At 39.3% G+C, this 21,601-nt stretch overlaps 1 protein-coding gene across 1 annotated transcript; it reads right to left on the bottom strand.

The window, feature by feature from the left end:
- Positions 1-1,903: 1,903 nt before the first annotated feature.
- On the bottom strand, positions 1,904-20,616 carry LOC149046852 (uncharacterized). Its single transcript, XM_089204943.1, has 22 exons — positions 20,547-20,616; positions 20,185-20,221; positions 18,431-18,756; positions 18,028-18,166; positions 14,930-15,246; positions 14,448-14,595; positions 13,820-14,059; positions 13,037-13,225; positions 12,178-12,372; positions 11,891-12,097; positions 10,784-11,088; positions 10,365-10,512; positions 8,079-8,381; positions 7,344-7,634; positions 6,474-6,909; positions 5,963-6,168; positions 5,326-5,510; positions 4,512-4,970; positions 3,816-4,027; positions 3,515-3,555; positions 2,790-2,886; positions 1,904-2,229 (listed from the first exon to the last, which is right to left on the bottom strand). The coding sequence occupies exons 1-22, from the start codon at positions 20,586-20,588 to the stop codon at positions 2,046-2,048; spliced, it is 4,707 nt and encodes a 1,568-aa protein (XP_089061069.1). The 5' UTR covers positions 20,589-20,616; the 3' UTR covers positions 1,904-2,045.
- Positions 20,617-21,601: the final 985 nt, after the last annotated feature.

Genomic DNA, 21,601 nt, shown 5'->3' with positions numbered 1-21,601 from the left:
CGTGATCAAGTGCTTACATCGTGGACTTGTATTACATGCTGGGAAGAGAAATAGATGAAACTACCAAGGGTTTCTTAGGGTTTCAAGTTAATCGTAAAATAAGAACGATGATTCTCTTGGACGCCTTGACCTTCTTCCTGATCTTGTGGTTGAACCCCTAGTATCTCTCTGAATATCTTCATCTTCCATTTCTGCTAACTCATTTAACATTTCTTCCTCAGTCTCCCTGGCTGTCAGTGGATCTCCATAGTCCAAGCACGGAAGCATATAACAGAGGTTTTCTTCTTCATTAAATACGATAAGGTTGTCTTCAAGAGTAGAGGTGTGAGGTAGCAACGCGTGAGAGTAGCGCGAAACGGAAAAGCCGTGTGGTAGGGGGAGAGTTGTTCTCCGACAAGAACCGATATTGCTATTGTTAATATTGACAATATTTGATAGCAAAATGTAAAAAATCGCATTTGAAAGTTTTTTTTTCACTATTTCCGCCTTCTTTGTAAATATCTCGTTTCCCCTTTATTTTCCTCCCAAATATCCCGTATCCCTAGAAATTTTTACCCAAATATCCCGCGCCGTATCCCGATAACCCTTTAAAGGGCCTCAAAGTGATTCAGACACAGACTGAACAATTCCTTGAACTGTTTAGCCGGACTTTGACTTTTTTTACGCGTTAAAGATGTGAAAATATCATTGTATATTATTTTTTCGATCGTTTTTTTGAAGCGGTTGTCTTTATCGAACGCACAATGTCACCTGCAGGGTTTGAATAAATTATTTTTGCACTTAATGCGCGCTTTGCTTCTGCATAATTATGGTAAACTATCTCGTATTTTTTCATGTACATTATTAATACGTAATCGCATGTTTTTTCTCGTGCAATTTGGAATAAAATAAGCGCTTGCAAATTTTTTTCAAAGACCACAAATTGCACGAGCCCGTAGGTTTGTTAGTCTTTGAAAAAAATTTACTCGTGGTCATTTATTCCAAATTGCAATCGAAATCATGTGATTACCAACACTAATGAAAAATGGAAGGAAATAACAATTCTAGCGATAACTTTCTTCAGATTGCATTGAAATTCTGTTAGACTCGCTGAGTTATGAAGAAAACTTGGGAAGACTTTTCTAAATTAAAAACAATTTTCGTTTACTGCTTCCATATTTATTGCCATACTCCTTTTAGTATATTTACTCTCAGATAAATCTCAGAGGGAGGGGGGCTATACTTTTCATAAAGAAGTTCGGACGGGCAGCAGTTTTAGGCACATTTAACAGCAGTTTTAACAGGTGGGTATTATGCAAAATAATCATCTTATGGTTGTATGTGACATGAATTTTAATAATTACTAAGCATTTAAGAGGAAATATGAGGAGATGGGGGGTCCTCATCTAAATATTTAATAAAGAAGGGGGGTCACTTGCTAATTACATAGCCCGGATTATGGGGGGGGGGGGGCTAATATAGATTTTAATCCCTTCAACGTATTTTTCCCTTCCCCCTCTGTACATAAATAATGACTGGTCCCCTAAATAGATGTGTGACGCTGATGTAACGTCTTGCAAAATCTATATTTAACAATCTATATATTAGTTACAAACCATCTTATGAAATTCCACAGTATTGATGTTTTCAGCCTGCAATTGTTTAGAGTTAGATGTTTCAATTGTATCATCATGCTCTGAATTCAGCTGATGTCTTTTCGCTCAGTTTAGTGAATTATTGACCCTTCCCTTGGAGCATTTCAGTCAAGCAGGCATGAGGATCACATCTTTGATAGCTATTCCTACTTTTTCCTATCAAGTTGACAGTTCAACAATGAACTCAATCTTGTTTTTCTTAAATCTTCAAAAACATATTCACAAGGCTTTGTTGTTTCTATCTATACGAGCGAACGTTTGTCCCAAAGGAGAAATCAATCTGCATATGATATCCATACACATCTAGTCACAGCAAGTTCCTTGTTAACATCACTACAAATTAATGATTATTCTAAATTGCAGTAACTTCATGTTTCTCGTGAAAACCTATGATATCCAGCTAAACCACAATCATTCATTTAGTTGATCATTGTCGGGTTTTGTCTCCGAGTCGGAAGAATCACTTTTATAGTCTTTATTAAAATCGAAGTAAGGAGCGTCCCTCGTCATCATTTCTTCCATTCTTGTTCGCAGCTGTTCAAATGATGGTCTCTCCTCGGGGTCTGCCTTCCAACAGTCTAACATCAACTCGTATCTGTGGTTATATAATGTATTCGGATATAAACAGAGGAATTACAGCTATTAAGTGATAATTATCGAATTCAGTTACTGTTTTCCCAAACAATCCCGACTAAAGTACAAGTAGGAAGTCATGTGGGCTTTAAAACAATTTGCACAGTAAAAGCGTTTTAATAGTTGTACCAAACACTTGTCTCGAGAAGACAAATCAGTTCACTGAGAAACGGTACGTGTGAACGACATACTCCTCTCAAGAAATGATAAATTCTCCCCTTAAGATTACTTTTACTCAGCGGCGCCGAGGTTCTGGGCACGTTATTATGGCCTTTTAATTCCTTCCCACAATTGTCTGTTTTCTTAGAAAAAGCATAATGGCTGAGTTGCATTTTCTTGATCATTAAATTTATTAGTGCTAGACCGCAAGTTAAAACAAAACCTTACAGATGACTTCTAGAAGGATTAAGTCACGCAGTTGAGATAGGCGAACTTAACTAAGAGTTTCTTGGTGAGGGGGGAGTATCACACATCACATACGGGGACATATATGAAATAGGTGAAAAATATTGTTAAACGTACAGCTCATCAGAACATATCCCTGGTTTGTCCATTCGATATCCTGACTTAAGAAGGTTGTACAACTCTCTGTTGCGTATTCCAGGGTAGGGGATGCCACCTTGGATACGGATTCATTTTGAAGACGGCAAAAAATAGTCTTTAACTAGGATAATTTTCAAAAACTAAGCTAAAACAAGAACCCCTGAAACTAGTAGCATTAAGTTTCTGGGGGCTACAAAATAACAAGTAATTTGCACTTCAAAAATCAGTTGATCTAAAGTGTTCCTTCCTTTGAGCTCCCTTTTTCCTTCATTAAAAAAGCCTCGCAACTTCATGACCTTAAGTCTAACGTGTTAAGTCACTAGTGATTAAACCCCTAAAATCGCCCTGGCTTTTACGTAAGATACTCCACAGATGGAAAAAAGATGTTTGGCTGCTGAAACGAATTTATATACAAACGAAATACGAGCATTGTAGTTGAGGGCGTCTATCGGAGTCCGAGAGCATGTCCGATCAGTCCTCCGTCCCTGATTTGGTGCAGTTAAAGGTATTCTTTGGAGATGAAATCTGGGAATAAATCAGGTGCCCTTTTTGGGAAGGACTGGGACAAGGTTCTGAGCCAGTCAAGACAAGCATAATCCATTGGACAGATCTTGCCTTCAAATTCAGAATGCTTACTATAAAATGCCATTTCGAGAAGAAACGATCTATACTTCTGTAGTTATGAATCAGACGTTATTACTCACCCAATGTGCACAATTCCCAAATAAGTATACCGAAAGACCATCTACCGAAGGAAAGAAGACGAAAATGATTATTTGAAGTAATTTCGCAATAATGGTGCCTCGGAAATCAATTGAAAACAGCTACCATCAGACAATAGTTTAGTTTAATGAGAGAGGTAGTCTGGTCTTAAAGTACCGTGGTATCAAAGGGTGTCAGTTAATATTCTCGTTTCACTGACAAGCATTGAAAACATAATTGAGCGGAAAAAAAGATAATAAATTAAATCTTGTTTTGAGTAGTTTAAGAACGTTTAGTACTCACACGTCACTTTTGGAAGTAAATATGCCGTCGCCGAATGACTCAGGTGCCATCCATTTGATTGGCAGTTTCTTCGTGTTCTTTACTTCATATATGTCCCCGTATGTGTGACGCAACAGGCCAAAGTCAGCAATTTTCACAGCTCTGTCCTCACCAAGAAGGATGTTACGAGCGGCCAGATCACGATGAACAAATCCGTTGATGGCCAAGTACTCCTGTTTATATAGAAACACAAAGCAATTCAAAATTATGCAAGGCCATTACTAAGCCTGCGCGTCCATTTCTTTCTTTCCTTGCTTTTTCCTCGTTGGTGAAAAGGAGAGCACTAATAAACCGATGGCAATTCATCTCTAGCTGTCAGATAACAGATCTATCAGTAAAGTAGATGATGATAAAAGTAGACTGTTGGCGTGTATCATTAATCATTTGACGCTTTTATGCAGCATGTAGTTAAAGATCTGCTTAAGCATTTTTCCAAGGTTTAAAATTTTATTGTCTATGTGTTACAATGAGCACGTTTAACTGACTTTCTGTCCACCTTATTTTCATGGAATGACTTTTTTTGTTACTTTTTTTTATGTAACATGAGCTCGGCGCTAGGATGTTAAGAAGAAAGTTTATCAGTCCTAGACTGGAGAAAATGTTTGCGCGTAATATTTAGTTCAATAATCACAGATACTTTTAAATTTAAGCACTTACCATTCCATTTGCTATCTGCCATGCAAAACAAAGTGCATCTTTTACGGTGAAGTCAACTGCCTGCTCACCATCACCATTCGTATCCTGTTGTTCCTCTGTGTTCTCTGGTGGCTGTGGCAGGGGGCGTGCACTTTTAAATGGAGTAGCGAGATTCCCTTCTTCGTGGCCAGATGGAAAATGAGCTTGGGAAATTTTCATTTGTATTGTCTCTGTGTCAGTACTTTCCTCTTCTGTGGGCGGTTGTTCTTTAATAATAACTGAAATGAAATCTGGGTTGCTGGTAGCTTCGGTAAATTCCGCCACACTCGTGAGTTCCGTTCCATTACTGACATCATCGTGAAAGTCTACGACTTCCTCTGACTGATCAGCTGAGACAGCTTCTTTTGAACTCTCACTGCTGTCTTTATAATCGTCCATGGAATCAAAAATAACACCATCGATGCCGTTTCTACATTTGCCCTAAAATTATTAGAATGTCTCATGTAAACAACTCCATGGATCTTTTAGTTTGAGAGCATATCTAGAAAAATAACCCAAACCTGAACGATTTATTTCTGACCGGCATCATCAGCGATTACGAGTGAGAAATTTCAATTTAGTATTTGCTAAAGCTTTTTCATGAGAGAAAAAAAAGAAATGTATTCTTTGAAATGGGTACCTCCTAAGGACTCCATGTTTATGGTTCGCCATTTTTTGTCCCAAAGTTAAAAGACTTATGACTTTTGTTACCCACTCCAATTTGTTTGGTAGCTAATTAACCCTCCATTTGATCAATATTTTTTACCAAAGTTTTAAATCTGCAAAACAGTTTTACCTGCTGCCTTTTGTTTCTCAGCCACTGAAGAAGATCTCCATGTGGAACATATTCCATGATCAGCATTATGGGTTCTGACCTGTGCCAGTACCCAATCATGCTCACCAAATTCCTGTGAGTTCCTATACGCTGCACAAACGAAATTTCTCTGAGAAACTGTTCTTTCTCATCTACATCACCTCTTTCTGAAAGGGAAGTGGTAAAACAGCAAGTAAAAAAAAAAGAGTTCGGCTCACTACATCTCTGCAGTTTATCGTTACCTAATTATCGTTAAGTATCTAACATAGATAAGAGTGACATCGTCATTTGGACGGTCATTGTCACAAATCAAACGAGTAATTCACTGATCCTTCCAAAATTTAAACTAATCTTAATAGTTTTTAACTTATGAGCCAAATTCTATTTTCGTAAAACGAACATCACATTTTTACTTTGAGCCTTTGTTTCTTAGGCAAATCGTTTGAGTGTGTCGATCAGGGGCTCCACAGTTGTAAGTTTCATGCAAAAAAAGGAAAAAAAGCGGTCGGTAAGGATAACCATACACTTCGATTTAATAAAGTTAATTTTGAACAGGACAATAAGTGTTCATGTTGCATTCGTAATGTCACAAAAACCGAATATATCAATTTGTACTTACTATGCAAGAGTTTTACAGCTACAACTCTTCCTTCATTAAAATCCACTCTTTCCTCTTTTGGCTTAAAAAATACCTCAACCTTCGGCATTTCTTTCAGGATTCCTTTGTGTACTTTTCCAAATGCTCCCCTGCCTAGCTCTTCCATAATTGTGACACGTTCCGGGGAAATCTCTTTTAACAGCAGGGGAACAATGTCTGACTTCGATCTACAGAAATATTGTAGAGATTTTTTCTTTTTGTTTGTTAAAATATCAAACATACTCGTATACATCAAGCATTAAGGAAGCAGCTCAAGACTTTTACGCATGGGAACGGCATGTCAAATGAATGTTACCATGTGCACAAGACTTCGATTCTAGCCTTGACGAATGCTTTGAATGCAACTATATGGGGAAAAGGATTAGTGTATAACACTAGTTACTCTTTAAGAGTGCTTGTATTCGCTCAATCCTAGCTTTCACGCCAGGACTGCGTTAGCTTAAAAATTTCTAGAGATAAACCTACTCCCAACCTGCGATTCCTCAGACCTTGCAATTTTCTCTTTTTTCGTCTCTGTCTGAAGCAAAGGATTCCCGCAGTAATGAGAATGAGGAACCCGCATCCTACAGGTACAGCAATGGTCAGGATGCGTCCGATAAAATTAGTCATCTGTACGGTTTTTTCCAACCTCTCTGCGGCCTCACTTTCGCCCAAGTCATTCCAAGCAGATACCTTAAAAGCGTATTCCGTGTTACACTTGAGCGAGGGGAGATCCACTGAGGTAACATTTACGGTAACATTGATTTGATGCCAGTAGCCATCTTCGCTTGTAGATTGCACCTCTTTGTAGTATACTGTGTACAAGGTCAGCGGACAGCCGTTATCTGGTGGGGAATTCCATCTGAGGCTCACATCACAACCGGACAACTGAACACCTCTGCCGTCTATAATCGGGGATGACGGTTTACCTGGGGCCATATGGAACGATAACACTTTAGCAAAAGCCTGCTAGAAGCATTTGTAAAAACATGACCTCACTCTCGCTTAGGTAAAGCGGTCAAACATTTCCTCGTGGTCTAAACTACTAAAACAAAATACGTAATTAATAGATATATTCCAAATTGTCTCAGCCGGCCAACGAAATAATATTAATGATAACGAGATTTCAGCTACTTCCCTTGACGAAACCATACGTTTCTGGCTCAGTAAGAAGCTTATACTATGTACTGTAAACAACCAAAAATTGTATATCTGCGGTACTTGTCTTACTCATTGAAGACACTAGGAATGAAAACACACATAGCTACTGGACAATGAAAATATCTCACCAGCATCGAAAGATATTTCTTAAGCAAATTTACGTCTTTTTTAGGAGTTTTATATAGAGCATGAGTGCAGTTACCTCCCAAGGTCCTAACGCTCCACAGTCTTCTGTGGTTTAGTGATGCAATCAGCGGCGTCTCTGTTGTAGAATTCCAAGCTGTTATAGCTATTTCATAGTCCCTTCGGCATCTGAGATGAAGATCATAACTTGTTTCATTTCCCGACACGTTCACTGCGTTCCAGAGGCTTTTACCCTCTGGAAGTATTTCTCTGTGGTATATGGTGAATAAAGAAGCAGTACATGGCTTCCAACGGATCGCCACCAGACTCCCTACCACTTGGTTGGTCCTGTTGACAATTATTGGGTACCCTAAGAAAAGAAGAAGGAAAAAAAGCAAACAAACAAGTAAACTAAAAAATATACAGACTAACAAACAGAACCAAAAAAAAGCAAAAAAAGGAGTTTGTCAATCTCGAATTGTGAGTGTAACAAAGGGTTGGACGGGAAAGACAACGACCAAATTTGGAAAGGTTAAGGGTGAAAATAGAAAGGCGCAAGACAGAATCGTCTTTACCACCCTCTTGTGTATTGTCGTTCATCTGACAGACGGATTGTACAGCCAGTCGTCTACTTTTCAATTGAAAATTGAATGGTGGTGAGTTTTCCACGGCTCTGTCTTCTTCCAGGCCTCACAAGCTAGCCTTTTTACATTGGATATGTTCTGGTTGAGCTCAATGATTTTTGTAACTGATAACAATCGTTTTGAGATCATCACGGCAAAAATAGAATGAGAAAAAAAATTGATGTGAATACCTGTAATGGATTTCACTTTCCAGGACTCTGAGCGGTTACTTTCACCCATTTCATTCCATGCAGACACTCTTAATTCATATTCTGTGTCACAATCAAGTGGTAGGGCACTTAGCTCTCTCTTACTCGAAGAGGCATTGATACGATTCCAAGTATTTCCCTCCTCTCGCAGTTTGATGGACTTGTAGTACACTGTGTGCATAGTAACTGGACAGCCGCTAGTATCACCAGAACTCCATGATATGGACAAATTAGGATACGATATTTCCTGCTCTTGGTTTTCAATGATAGGAGGTGTAGGTGAACCTGTGAGATGATAAACGCGACAGAAAGCACACATCAGAAGTGAACAGGTTAATGTGACTAAGTTGAGTAAAAGCCAGCATAAAACAAATATTTGTAATAGTGTAGTTTGATCGTCCGGGTGATTGTAGTCCTGAGAAGGACTGTTGTCGGTAGTGGTGACTGACGTTTCCACAACCTGAGTGGAAGCCATCATCAGAGTCAAGTGAAAGGTTGTTGTCATTCGAATGTACTTAGTCCGGTTTGTGTACACTGATTGGTCAGTTTTGCCGTGATGTTATCGGCTGTAAGACTCAAGTGGCGTAGGTCAGTTGTGATTGGTCGGTTTGGATCCGTTAGTGAAGTTTGGTCGTTCTGTTCGGTTCGTTTGTAATGTTAATATCGTGGATGAGTCGGTCGTATGGTGCCGGTAGTGGTTGACACCTGTTGAGGGGAGTCTGTTCCAAGTAAGTAAACCAGCTTTCCAGGGTCAGTCGTTGAAAGTAGTTGGTGCTGTAGGTTAGGCATTGCGCAGAGTCTCAGTTAATAGTGTGGTTCGTAAGTCGGTGATTTTGAGCGATGCGATTGTTGACATCGCCTTTCCTCGTCGCTCGTTTGTGTTCAGTCAGTCTAGTTGTGAGGTTTGTGCCAGTCTCACAGATGTAGGAGGCGTGGCAGTCGGAGCAATTGATCTTATATATTGCTCCTTGTCTGTTCCTCGGTTCGTCTCTGTCTTGATGTTAGTCAGTAACTGACGTAGTATGGTAATAGGTTTGTGAGCGACGCGGATATTGAATGGTTGTAGGATGCGTGAGATGTTCTCAGATATGCCCTTTATGTATGGTATAGTGGCTGTGGTCGTAGGAGTTGCGCTGTCGTTAGCTTCGGTAGTAGTAGTAGGTGAGTGTTACGTTGGATGAAGTCTTCGTTGTAGTTGTCCTTTGAAAAAACACGGTTAAGGTACTTGTTCTCGTCAAATAAGCTGTCTATCGTATTGCATACTAATTGCGCTCGGCGGGTAAGAGTCCTGGTAGTAGTGGCTTTGTGTGATGTCGGGTTGTAGGACGACTCGTCCAGTAATCTGTCGGTATGTGTCGGTTTCCTGTAAACTGTTGTCCGTAGTGAATTGTCGGCAAAACTGACCAATCAGTGTACACAAACCGGGCTAAGTACATCCGACTGACAACAACCTTTCACTTGACCCTGATGATGACTTCCGCTCAGGTTGTCGAAACGTCAGTCACCACTACCGACAACAGTCCATCCCAGGACTACACTCACCCGGACGATCAAACTACACTATTACATGCTACCCCCGGGTTCAAACCATCTACTGTAAAACAAATATTGAAATAAATGTACTTCTGGCCATGTGTACGATTTCTCCGTTCGGTTGAACTAATATTTTTTTCACGCTCCCACGTCCTTTTGTTTGATTGAAATGGCAAAAATACCGGCCCGCTTGCGTAGTTTTCACGTTTAATGCACGCCTTACCGACAAATGACATGATAATTGTTTTAAAAACCTATCCCGGGTTTGACGAGCAAGTTTTAGTCTTTTTATTGAAGATCATCATTTTTTTTTATTATTGTATTAGTTACTTAAGCAAACGGTGTCTAAAATTCATACTCACATCAGTTAACCGAACCCGATCGGTTTGCTCAAAAATTCATCATATATAAATTCATGAGTGACTTTTTTGGCTGTTTAAGATCGTTCCACCGAATACATGTTACATTTGTCAACTTCTGGTACGATCGTCCTGCAATGAACGCCATCGGGAAAGAAATCTGAAGATTTGACCTTCCGACCATATTTCGAACCGCTCAGATATCCAGCAGACAACGATTAGTCGTACGTGTTCATTGCGCAGGTGTTTTCATAGCTTGAAAAGTAGGATACTGTTTAAAATAACACGATCAGTGCAGTCCTAAAAATTTTCATCATAATGCTTTTAATTAAAATGTTACGGCTAGCGATGGTCACATGATGCAAAACTGACGTACCTGCAGGTATTCTTATTCCATACACTTCTACTCTAAGAGCTTTGTGAATATGATAGTCAACTGGCTGGAACCGAATGATCCGAGCTCTTGCCACCTCTACCAGAACATGTTGCACTATTTCATTCCTGTGTGAGTTGCCAATGAAAATCTGTAATAAAAATTGTTGGCATATAAGTGGATTTTATCAAAGTATTTATGTAAATTCAAGAGAATACCCCTCAAAGTATATGGCTAAAACACAGTTGCGTTCAACTATCAGTTAAGTGCAAGATGAATGATACAGTTTTCACTAACGGATAAATTTTACCTTTGACTAAAGTGATCGACATACAGACTGCTAATTGAACCGTTATCTCATACAACCATGTCACAGAGAGACTAGAGAGTACTTCTATAGTTTCTACTTTCTATAGTCAGACCTTTTCCGTGTCATTTTCTTCATAGATCATCCAGTCCTCAAGGAACAAATAGAGCTTGTAACTTTTGGTCCATTCTTCGTGATGTGGACTTCCTTGAGTAGCCACAGCGCAAATGAAGAACACGTTTCCAAGATTAATTTCCAGGTAGTCATCAGCATTACTATTATCCCTAGGGGACCAAGCACCCATGCCACTCCGGAGGCGTGCGTTGTTAGGTTCATCACCTTCACGGGATGATGAGGCTGAGAAACTTTTTTCTGGGAAGATATTTGTGTTGGCCACCTCAACTGCTTGTGTCTGACAAGCTTCAGAAAAAAATAAGTAACAAAGAATAGGCAAACATCGTTAAGTCGAGTCCCTATCGACGGCCTCATCTTTTGTAAAACCCTTTTTTTCTCCAAAGAACAATTACCTATCTTCCTGAGGTGGCTGTGGTGGAAAGGTTTCACATATGTACCAGGGATAGAGAAAAGAATGAGAAGAATGTAGTACGACTTAAAATAGTTTACTTTCCCCGGAGAGATTTCGATGTAACTAAAATGAGAACATATTCATACATTTACCTTGCTTTGACCCTCTTCATGATCATGGAAGATGCTACCACTTAACGTTTTTTGTGATGTCGATGTTACTCATGAACATTGTTTATCACATTTGACAGTTTATTGACAAGCATATCATTTCCACTTGAAGTTGATGTTGGTTTTTAAGTGAGATTGTACACTTACCTCTTCCTCTTTTTTTTCATTTTAGCTAACATTTCAAATTTTTTAGTGCCTTCAAGAGCATGAAAGTACTGGATTGGTAGAATGTTTACTTAAATTGAGCGAAAATCTAATGGCTTTTTTTTAATGAAAATCACTCCTATTTGCATGTTACCCTGATAAATGATCAATTGATGTACGCCATATTGAACTTGCTACTCGCTGAAAGCATAGATTTAAGGGCAGGGAGCGAGGCTGTGAGGGGAGTGGATGCCATTATCAGGACTTATTTGTGAAATTGTTAATTCAGTTAGTAAAGGAAATCCTACATTTTTCAGGAAAAAGCAAGAACTGAAACCTCCTGGCTATATCATCATGAAATTTTGACAAGACACCTCCTTACCCATGCTTGTCGAACTTTGGGAGTAAACCTGTACCTCGCATAGGTTGAGAGTTTTGTCAGCATCGGAAACTTCAATAAAAACAAATTTTCCCACAAGCCTAGGAAGACAAAAAATGGTCCGTTGTATAATCGAGTAAAAAGCTGTTTCGGAAGTATCCTGTCCTCCACAATGCAAGTTTGAATTGCCTCTATTCCCACTGTCATAACCTGTTGGAAATGGACATAGGACAAGTCACTTTTAACTGCATATTTGATCTCCGCTTTTCTTCGCATTTTCCTGAACTCACCAATCCAGACTTCAAGGCCATAAATCCAATTCTTGTAGCTAATAACAACCTTAGCTACTACACGCGATACTCCCAGGTCTACTCTCATCCAGTGGTCCTTCTGAAATCTGCCTTTAGCACAGGAACGAGTATCTCCATCTAACAAAATGTTAGTCCATGTGGAAGACTGCTTAGGAGACTGATTCAAGGCAAGATCTAGAAGAAAGAAAAGAAACTTACTAAAGAAGCATAAATGTTTTGTATTACTTGTAAACTGAGATTCAGGTATAATGTAGCGCTCCTACTGAAACCTTAGTAGTTGCTGAAATGGGGAATCTCACAGTTGTATAATTGAGCCACCTTTTGAGGTACAACTTGAGTAAAACTGAGTAGATATTTTTTCTTTGCTTTGCCTCTCTCCTCCTTCCTATCTTTTTTATCCTTTTTCATTAGATCTTGCAAGCCACAATAAAACAGGCAGGGAAGGTAATATGGACCCAAATAAATGTGTCCGGCAGCCTACTGAATTAAGTGATGTCAAGGAATGAACGCAGTTGCGAAATTAACAAGCTTTATAATTACTAGGTAGTAAAGATAACATAAATTCACAAGAGCTATTACTAAAACCACCATAAATCAATTCAAGAAGAATAAGAAAAACATGGAAACACGAGAAGGATTTGAGTATTGTTACTTTTTTGACTATTCAGTCATAGATTCACGGAAAATCTGATGGTCAGAATTCCTGACATAAGCCGACGCTACTTGCTCCTACGACGGATGCTAGTTATAGCAATCCCACTCAAAATTTGGACTTAATGGAGGGTAATTTTCCGACATAAGAACAATTTTCTGTGAGGCATTATGTAACAAGTCTTACTTGATTTAAGCGAGGAGAAAACTTCAACTTCACATAAGGCCAATATTTTTAATGATCCAGGTGTCCGGATGAATAAGTGCCTGCCATACAACGTCATATTACATCGAAAAAACTTTCCCTGTTCTTGAGACATGAGAACATCACGGGCGCAAATGTTGTTAGTTGCTCCTCCTTTCGAGGTTTCATTTCCTTAAAGTGTTAAAGTTAAAAAGATCAGTGAGACATAAAACCGCGATTGTTCATTAATGGTAAGACAAATAGGATTCTGTACTCTTATACTGTACCACGTGGACTATAAGGCAAACGGGTATTTTTTTTTTCATGAACTGTGAACAAAACATTAAAGAAGATTTACAAGTAGTCTGATTGTTAGTGATCATTTAAATTACAACACGAAGATTTTCATGTAGTACATGACTGAAGCTCGAGGTCAAACTTGTTTTATTCAGTGTCATGAGAACAGCATTTACATAAGAGATGTACAAACGCACGACTGTGCAGACGAAATTTCGGCAGAAGCAAGCAAAATAGATCGAAATCTGCCAATAACAATCCAAGAACGGGACATTTTGAAGCCCTCTTTTGCTTAGGAGGTGTGCGACACGGTTGGAAGTGGTAAAACACGTAAGGTTTGATGGTGCGTTCGTAAATAACATTCGCATACTATTACAGGCTTACCAATGACAAAGTCAGGAAATAGGGGAAAACTCAAAACATTTTGAAAACATTCTCAAGCCCCAAGTGAACTCAACTTCAAGTAACAATTTAACTATGAGTACTCACCCACTGTTATCTCAGTACCGTTTAATCTTCTCACAAGCTTATTTCTACCGAGTATGAAAACCTGTGAAACAGGCTGCACTTGGTCAAAGTCGACTCTCCACCACGGATCAGTGGTGCCTTGCATTCTTGTGTGAGTACAGGAAGGACCTAAATCCGTGTAAAGTCCATCGACGGCGTAACTAGCAAAACGCTCTTTAAAAATATTTGACTGACTTGTGGGCTTCCATTGGGCCAGATTGTCTGAAAATACATACAACGTCACTTAACCGACAAAGAAAACTCGATTTTATTCTGATTTTTCTAAAACAAGAAGATAGTTAAGGTTGCAGAGATTATGTCAGGAGATTATAAACTTTTTCTAATCTCTTGACAGTATAATTTCTTGCTTTAAAATATCAACCTTTTGTATTAGAATGCTTTCAGGCTACGCCTAAGAGATGGCCAATCTATTATTTTTGAAATGCTGCAGGTTGTGAACTCTATTCACTTGGGAACTGCCATTCACCGCATCTGTTAAATTTAATGTGACGTCAGTTATCTAAGCTCAGGGGTTTGATGGAGCTTTCCGAGGCCTTGCAAAATTAATTGTTGACCATTTCATCGACATGACCAGGCTAGGCAACCTTACCTTGTGTCAGCGGTATTCCAAATATCTCTATCCTCATACAACATCTTCCGTGGTGTTTTTGGGCAATTATACGCAAAAATCTGGTAAAAATCCCGTTGCACAAAATTTGTTTTATTGTGTTGTTTCGGTTAATATTTCCAGTGAAGATCTGTAGAAGTAAGAACTATCAGCATAAGTAAAATAGCAACTGATGTGATCTGCTTGAAAAAAATTAAAACGGTGAACCTGTACTAAACCTGTGTATAGAATCTTTCGAAACAGGAAGGATTTCCTTTAAAAAAGATATGTAGAGCCAAATAATCATTTTATCACTCATTTTGAATAAAATGCAAAAACGAAGATGGCTGCGGGCGGATTCGACTTTTATTTACGAGAGTTAGTGATATCTTTCCCAAGGGAGTAAATTTAAACAGCGAGGATGATTTTCATTCACAGTTTTACTTCTTATAACTATTTTTCCCCAAAATTCTAAACAAACGAACCTTCAATATTCCAGCCTCTTGATAATCTGTCCATGTTGTCCCATCCTTGGATGACTGAAGTGTGTACTTCTTTACCCACTGATCCCCTTGAGAATTTCCCTGAGTGGACACAGCACAGATGATATAAAGCTTCTCAAAGTCAAACTGTAGATATGGCTGACTGTCATTTGTTGCTGCACACCATGATGATCCTCCGGTGTAGTTCAATCGGCCATTCTTAGCAGGTGTGTTGGTATTCAGGACAGAGGAGGAACTGATATAGTTATCGAGGATGTACCCATTGCCAAGTCCTAACTCTACATCCTGGCATCCTGGGACTGCGAAAATATGTATTTTAAAATGTTTACATAAAAGGTAATGCAGTCAAATTCCCTTGGCGCACCAAGCTATAAAGCTGCCCAATGAGAATTTTACTAAATATGAAGAACTCGCTTCGAATTGAATACAATACATAGTATGCTCTCAAACGATTTACTGTGGCTAATAACCAATCGATTTTTTCGGAAGTTAGAGAGATAATTCCTTGAATTTGATAAAGAAACGTGGCTTACTATTCTTAAGTTCAACGGTTTAACACTAGCTCATGCAGATTTTTTTCGACTAGTCAAAATTTTAGTTATATTTTTTATTAAGTTTTGTCTACCTCAGATCCTGTCATGTTCCAGCAATGAGGGAGGCTGAAAGACCAACCACTGCCAAGGAAGCTGAGGAAGTGTGAAATGACGATGAGCAGAAAGAGAGCGAGAGAGGTTTATGAAGATCAAGTATCAAGAATTTACTGCTGGGCAATTGCCTCGTTTGCCCCCTGGGATATTAGAGCAGAAACAGAACTCATTGTGGATACAGCCCATGTACGCCTCAGTGCCTTACTGGCTTTAAAGAAGAAGGATGGCTGATGGCGCCTTTATTGAGAGGTGCCTTTATTGTATTCGGTCTTTAAGTTGTCTCTCTGCAGTCTCGTGAACATTTCTGCAGCTTGGCTGCTCCTTTGTGTAATGAATTTCCATCATGGTCTCAAGTAGTTAGTGATCGACGTAGGCTTCTATGTCTGATTACTATATTATAAGTGATCGTAATATTCTATCCTAGTCGAGATAGCCAATCTATCGATCATTAAGTATCGTTCTTTGGGGGTGTCGAGGTTTTTGATTTGTTAGTGAAGCGTTTGGCGTGGTTCCATGTCCAAAATATTAATATGAGTGAGATGTGAACAAAACACAACAGAGATTTATTTACCGACCATATATGTAAACTCGGCCGTGTAGCCAAACGATCCCCTATGACACATATATTACACGAATACGAGACTGACAAGGGTGACAACGTGACTTATGACGTCATACACTACAGTGAGTCACCGCCTGGTGGCCACGATCTCTATTGGGCTGAAAATGTGCTCAGCCTAAGCCACCTTAACTGGCATGGTTTTACTGAAAGGTTTGTTTGATAGGCAATAGGAGAGTCGAGTCTGAATTGTTTTGCTTTCTTAAATAAGCCATCTTGCGTCTGTGCCCAGCTGAAGAGGGTATCAGAACGGGCGAGTTCTGTAAGAGGGCGGATGATCATGCCGAGGTTAGTGAGGTAAGTTGAAAGATACTTAGCCATTCCCACAAATCTCTGTACATCAGCTTTGCCTCGGCACAGGGTCATGACCAATGTTGCTGATGCTTCATCAGGATCCCATCGGAGGCCATGGTCTGTTGTGAAGTTTCCCGTAACATACTGGCAAAATTGTCAAATGTTGATTGGCTGAGAGAGAGGGCATTCTTTCTTAATCCCAAGAGCGCTTTTGTTAATCAAGAGGGGCATGATATATTGATCCTGATTGGTTAGAAGTTTGTTAATAACGAAGGGTTTTTGATATGATTTACAAGAAATTTTTTTGGCAATAATGGCTACCCATTTTGTTGGAGCTCGACAAGGAATCTAACAAGGAACTTATACAAGGAAGCGAAAATAAAAGCACCAAAATAAGTACAAATAACTTGAGAAGATTATGGAATTTGAGGGCTAAGAATTACCAGAGTTAAACATAGCATTCCCCCTTATTTTCGCCGAGCTGTCCTCGAGACGAGGAAGAAAAGCGGTTTGAACCAGACGCGTTAGAAGTCATAGAAGCAGCTTCAGATCTTTATTTACAAAGCAAAAACTATCCAAACTCTATTATGAGAGATAAAAAGTAATTTTCATCAAGGAAAGCATAAAAACCGAGAGAAAGGAAGCCTCATGAGTTTGGAATAGGGAGGCGGCAAAGCAAAGTTCAAAGTCTAACAAAAGAAGAAGAGGAAACACTGTGGGACAATGGTTAGTTGGGCGAGGAAACCCCTTTTTCCATGAACACAGTCTGCTGACTACTAATGACGCATTTACAAAGCCGACAAGAGCAGAATTTGTCATTTTTTCTAAAGGTTTAATAAAGACAATAGGCGATAGATTGAGAGTCAAACCGCAGCTACCAATGCAACCTCAAAGAGGTCTCAGCTGGCAAGAAGAAATGCCCCTTTGAATTGTTCAGGAAGTATTTATTAGTTAAACGTCTGGCAGAGTTAACGACAACAAGGCCATTGAAACTCAGTATTATCGACCAACTACAGATGGGCGTGTAGCACAAACTGATGTTCTCCGACGTCGTCGACAATGCCACAAAGTAAAGACACGTAATCATTACACTTTCTTCTCTCCAGCAAATGCAAGCAGCTCTCAGTCAGTGCGTACAGGTTTATCTATATACGTTATTGGCCAAAGGTGAGGTCAAGATGATTGGATATTGATCGAGCCTTTTTTTTTTTTCTTTTTGCGTTTTTATGGACCGAGACCAAGGCCCATCTTGCCCTCTTGGGAAGCCAATCGGAACTATGGGTTCGTTTCATATTGCCCACGGGAACTGCCAGTGTTACAATAATAGATAAATACAAACCTTCAAAAGTAGTAGGGATTGCCTAGTTTTCAGACAGAAAGTTTTAAATCTAGTTACTAGATTGCATTTGGCTCCGCCTGGTCATGCAAACTAGCGGAAATACCTGCCTTAGCTGAAAATCCACTCCTGATAGGAAAAAGTGAAGCGTACTAGTCCAAACACATTTTTATCAAATACTCACTTTTAAATTCGTAAATCTCAATTCTGAGGCAGTTCCTTTTGTGACGCTGTGTAGGACGAAATCGGAAGTACCTTGCATATACTGGCAATGGCAACTTGTGTTGGCTGGTTTTGGAACTGTTAACCATCCTTCGAAATACCTTTGAGACAAATACGTAAAGAAAGAACTTTGCATTACTTTAAGGAAGAGAATTATTCTGAAAAAAGACCTCCTTCGAAAAGCAAACGGAACCTCGAAAAGTTTTGATATCAGAGAATACATACAACCGAAGAAATCGCCTGTACGTTCAACAAAACAAGGAAAAACTGTTGGTTCAGTTGTTCTATTAGATAAAACAGTTCGTGTATCAAATAGTTTACTGATGCGGCTACTGCTCACGGTGTCTTTACAGTATAAATCTTACCATTTCTTCTCCATTTTCATCCCGATAATTCTTCCAATTTTCTCCATCAAAAGAGTAATCCAGCTTGAAATTTTTTACCCATTCCCGTCTCTCGCTTGGTACGCCTCCCTGAGTGACGAGACCACATGCCTGAATTGTTTTTCCGATGTCAACCTGAAGCCATTCAGCGTTACTTTTAGCCACAAGTGAACACCAACCGTCGCCTCTCTCATCGTTGAGGCGACCATAAGCCGCCTTGGTGGACGGATTGTATATGGATGATGCTGTCATCTGACGATCAAAGATGATATTGGGAGCAGCAATACCTACAGGATTGCTAAAGCAATCTGCAAAAATTGATTTGACACAAAAAATTGATGGGCCGATCAATTCAAAGCTTTAACATTCCCACGGGCAAACCACGGGCATTTGACTGTCGTCCCGGTCCGCGGAATGGGGAATTTGAACCTTGCCTAGGTAAGATGGAATTTGAACCGGAAGCGGAATAAACGTGTTTTACGTCTTTATATGGAAGTGTTCTTTCACGAGTAGATGGCCAAGAAAAAAAGATCTGCAAGAAAGTCACGGTCGCTAATCTTGGTTTATGCGAAAACATTTAAACACATTTTTGGCCCCAATGGCTAGAATTTGATCGAACCAATCTTCAAAGGTTCAAATGCTTAGAGGGGAGCATACTGAACGTTCGAATTGATCGACGCATAAAGACTAAACCATGCATTGGTCGATTTGCCGTCTTTCATATTTACAACCTACACTTTCATTTCGTAGTTGTGGTATTGATGGACGTCGTCAAACCTGACTTCTTTTATAAATTCTTGATACGGTAACTACTGGACGGCTAGAAAATGTCTTGGTTGCAGCAGTAAATAATTAGAATCAGGCTGAATATTTCTTTTTATAGTAAAAATCTCTTTGGGTTGAATTGCTATTTACCACCGATTCAACTTACTTTTTAAAACAGTAAATGGTTTGAACCCGGGGGTAACATGCAATAGTGTAGTTTGATCGTCCGGGTGATTGTAGTCCTGAGAAGGACTGTTGTCGGTAGTGGTGACTGACGTTTCGACAACCTAAGCGGAAGTCATCATCAGAGTCAAGTGAAAGGTTGCTGTCAGTCGAATGTACTTAGTCCGGTTTGTATAAACTGATTGGTTAATTTTGCCGTGATGTTATTGGCTGTAAGACTCAATTGGAGTAGGTCAGTCGTGATTTGTCCGTTTCGATCCGTTAGTGAAGTTAGGTCGTTCTGTTCGGTTTGTTTGTAATGTTCATGTCGTGAATAAGTCGTTTGTATGATACCAGTAGTGGTTGACACCTGTTGAGGGGAGTCTGTTCCAGGTTAGTAAACCAGCTTTGCAGGGTCAGTCGTTGAAAGTAGTTGGTGCTGTAGGTTAGGCATTGCGCAGAGTCCCAGTCAATAGTGTGGTTCGTAAGTCGGTGGTGCTGAACATCAGTCTATGGAGATATCACTTAAGTAAGTAATATTCCGCTTATGTGTTTGTTTCAGGATGTAGTGTCAGACTTATTGTGATGCTTTAAAAGTTTACGATCTTTAATAGTCAGCGGTAATAAAAAGCTGAAAGCTGTTATTACATCTTCCTTACGTCGTTTAGAATTATTATGTGAAAATTCTGAGAAACTTGCTTAAATTTATCAAATAAGTGGACGGCAAGCAACTCTCTAGATTAGACAGTTCACAACTGCTTGTTTTTCTTTTATTTTCATGGAAATATAAATCAAAATTTTTTTCTTACCCGGCAACTCACTAGAGACGTCAGGATATATAGAACTCTGCGAAAAATTAAGAAATTAAACATCATTAGCCATGACTTGGAAAACACCGAAAAGTGGAGACTGAAAAAATGTAAGAACAGATCTATCAGGGTCAATACTTTTATTACAGAGCCGAGGTTCCAATAAGTCTGAGCAATAAGTTTCGATTAGATTAAAGCCAAGGTGCATTACATGCAATGAGTTGAAGACTTCGAACAGCTGCTTGTCTTGCTTTCAATTTTGGAAGCCTTTTGGTTACCTAACTAAATAGATATAATTACTCTGTGTATTCTGAATATTGAATGACTTTATTCAAATCTATAAGGAAAGTGAAGATACCCACCAGAATCAACAAGACTGCTAGTTTAGAAAGACGCAGAGCCATGATGGTATCGAGAGACTTTTTACTCGACGAAAACCTGACCATGAGAGATGTTGATAAATGGTAAAAGGGCAGTCTTCAATGCAACATAAGCAAAACGGGAAATTGTAGAATGAACGACAAGAAGTAGCAGAGACCCTTTCCCCATGTAAGAATATTTCTATCACAAAAACCCCTGATCAATGAGCATGCAGGAAGAGTCGGTCTCAATCAAGGAGGGTTATCGATAGCTACTACGCTTGTTTCGAGGTTACTGGGTTTAAAATCAGCGCTGTGCATTTATGAAAAAATTAATAACTTAGTGCAGCCTGAAATGGCACTGCTCGTTAAATTAAATGAATGATTTGCTAGTAATCGAATCCTTGTGTTTGCGCAAATGTTTGTGGGATCGCCACGAGGCAAACATTGCAACTCGCCAGAAAGAACTGCATGGCGAAAGATTGTTTCGACGTCAGAAACAACGAGTTTGGTAAGAGATCACCGCTTTTTTGCCTCGGTATTATCAGAAATGGGTGTGGGTAATATAAATACAAGGGTAGCGCAAGGTTTTGTTTGAACAACCGTGAAATATGTAGTGAAATCTAGTGATCAACTTTTCTCCATGCGCAAGGGTTATAGTGAAATTGACATCACGTAATGATCTCGAACTTCAGAAATGTTAGCCATAAATCCATAAGAAATTACTCAATAAAGCCTTTTCAGTTTTATTTACGTCTACATCTGCTTTTTTCTTGGTTTGGTAATGCAAGCGAAAAATAAAACACTATAACAGCTACCTCAAGGCAGCAGGGGATTGAAATGGTGTGCTTGAGTATTAAATATTATCGTGATACGTTAAGTGATTAAACACCTACATTGCCTCTTTCTTATTATCAATCAGAACGAATTAGCGTTCATGATCGGATCAAAACTGAAGCCTTTCTTATGCCTCTTCTTTCGTACAAATGGGTCGCTTAAGGAGCGATACACATCTGAATATATGGCCAAATTTTCTACCGGAGTTCCCGTGATCTTGC

This window comes from Pocillopora damicornis, chromosome 4 (assembly GCF_964200805.1).
Source record: "Pocillopora damicornis chromosome 4, jaPocDami1.2, whole genome shotgun sequence".
NCBI classification, from domain to species: Eukaryota; Metazoa; Cnidaria; class Anthozoa; order Scleractinia; family Pocilloporidae; genus Pocillopora; species Pocillopora damicornis.
This window is presented reverse-complemented; position numbering and strand designations above follow the sequence as displayed.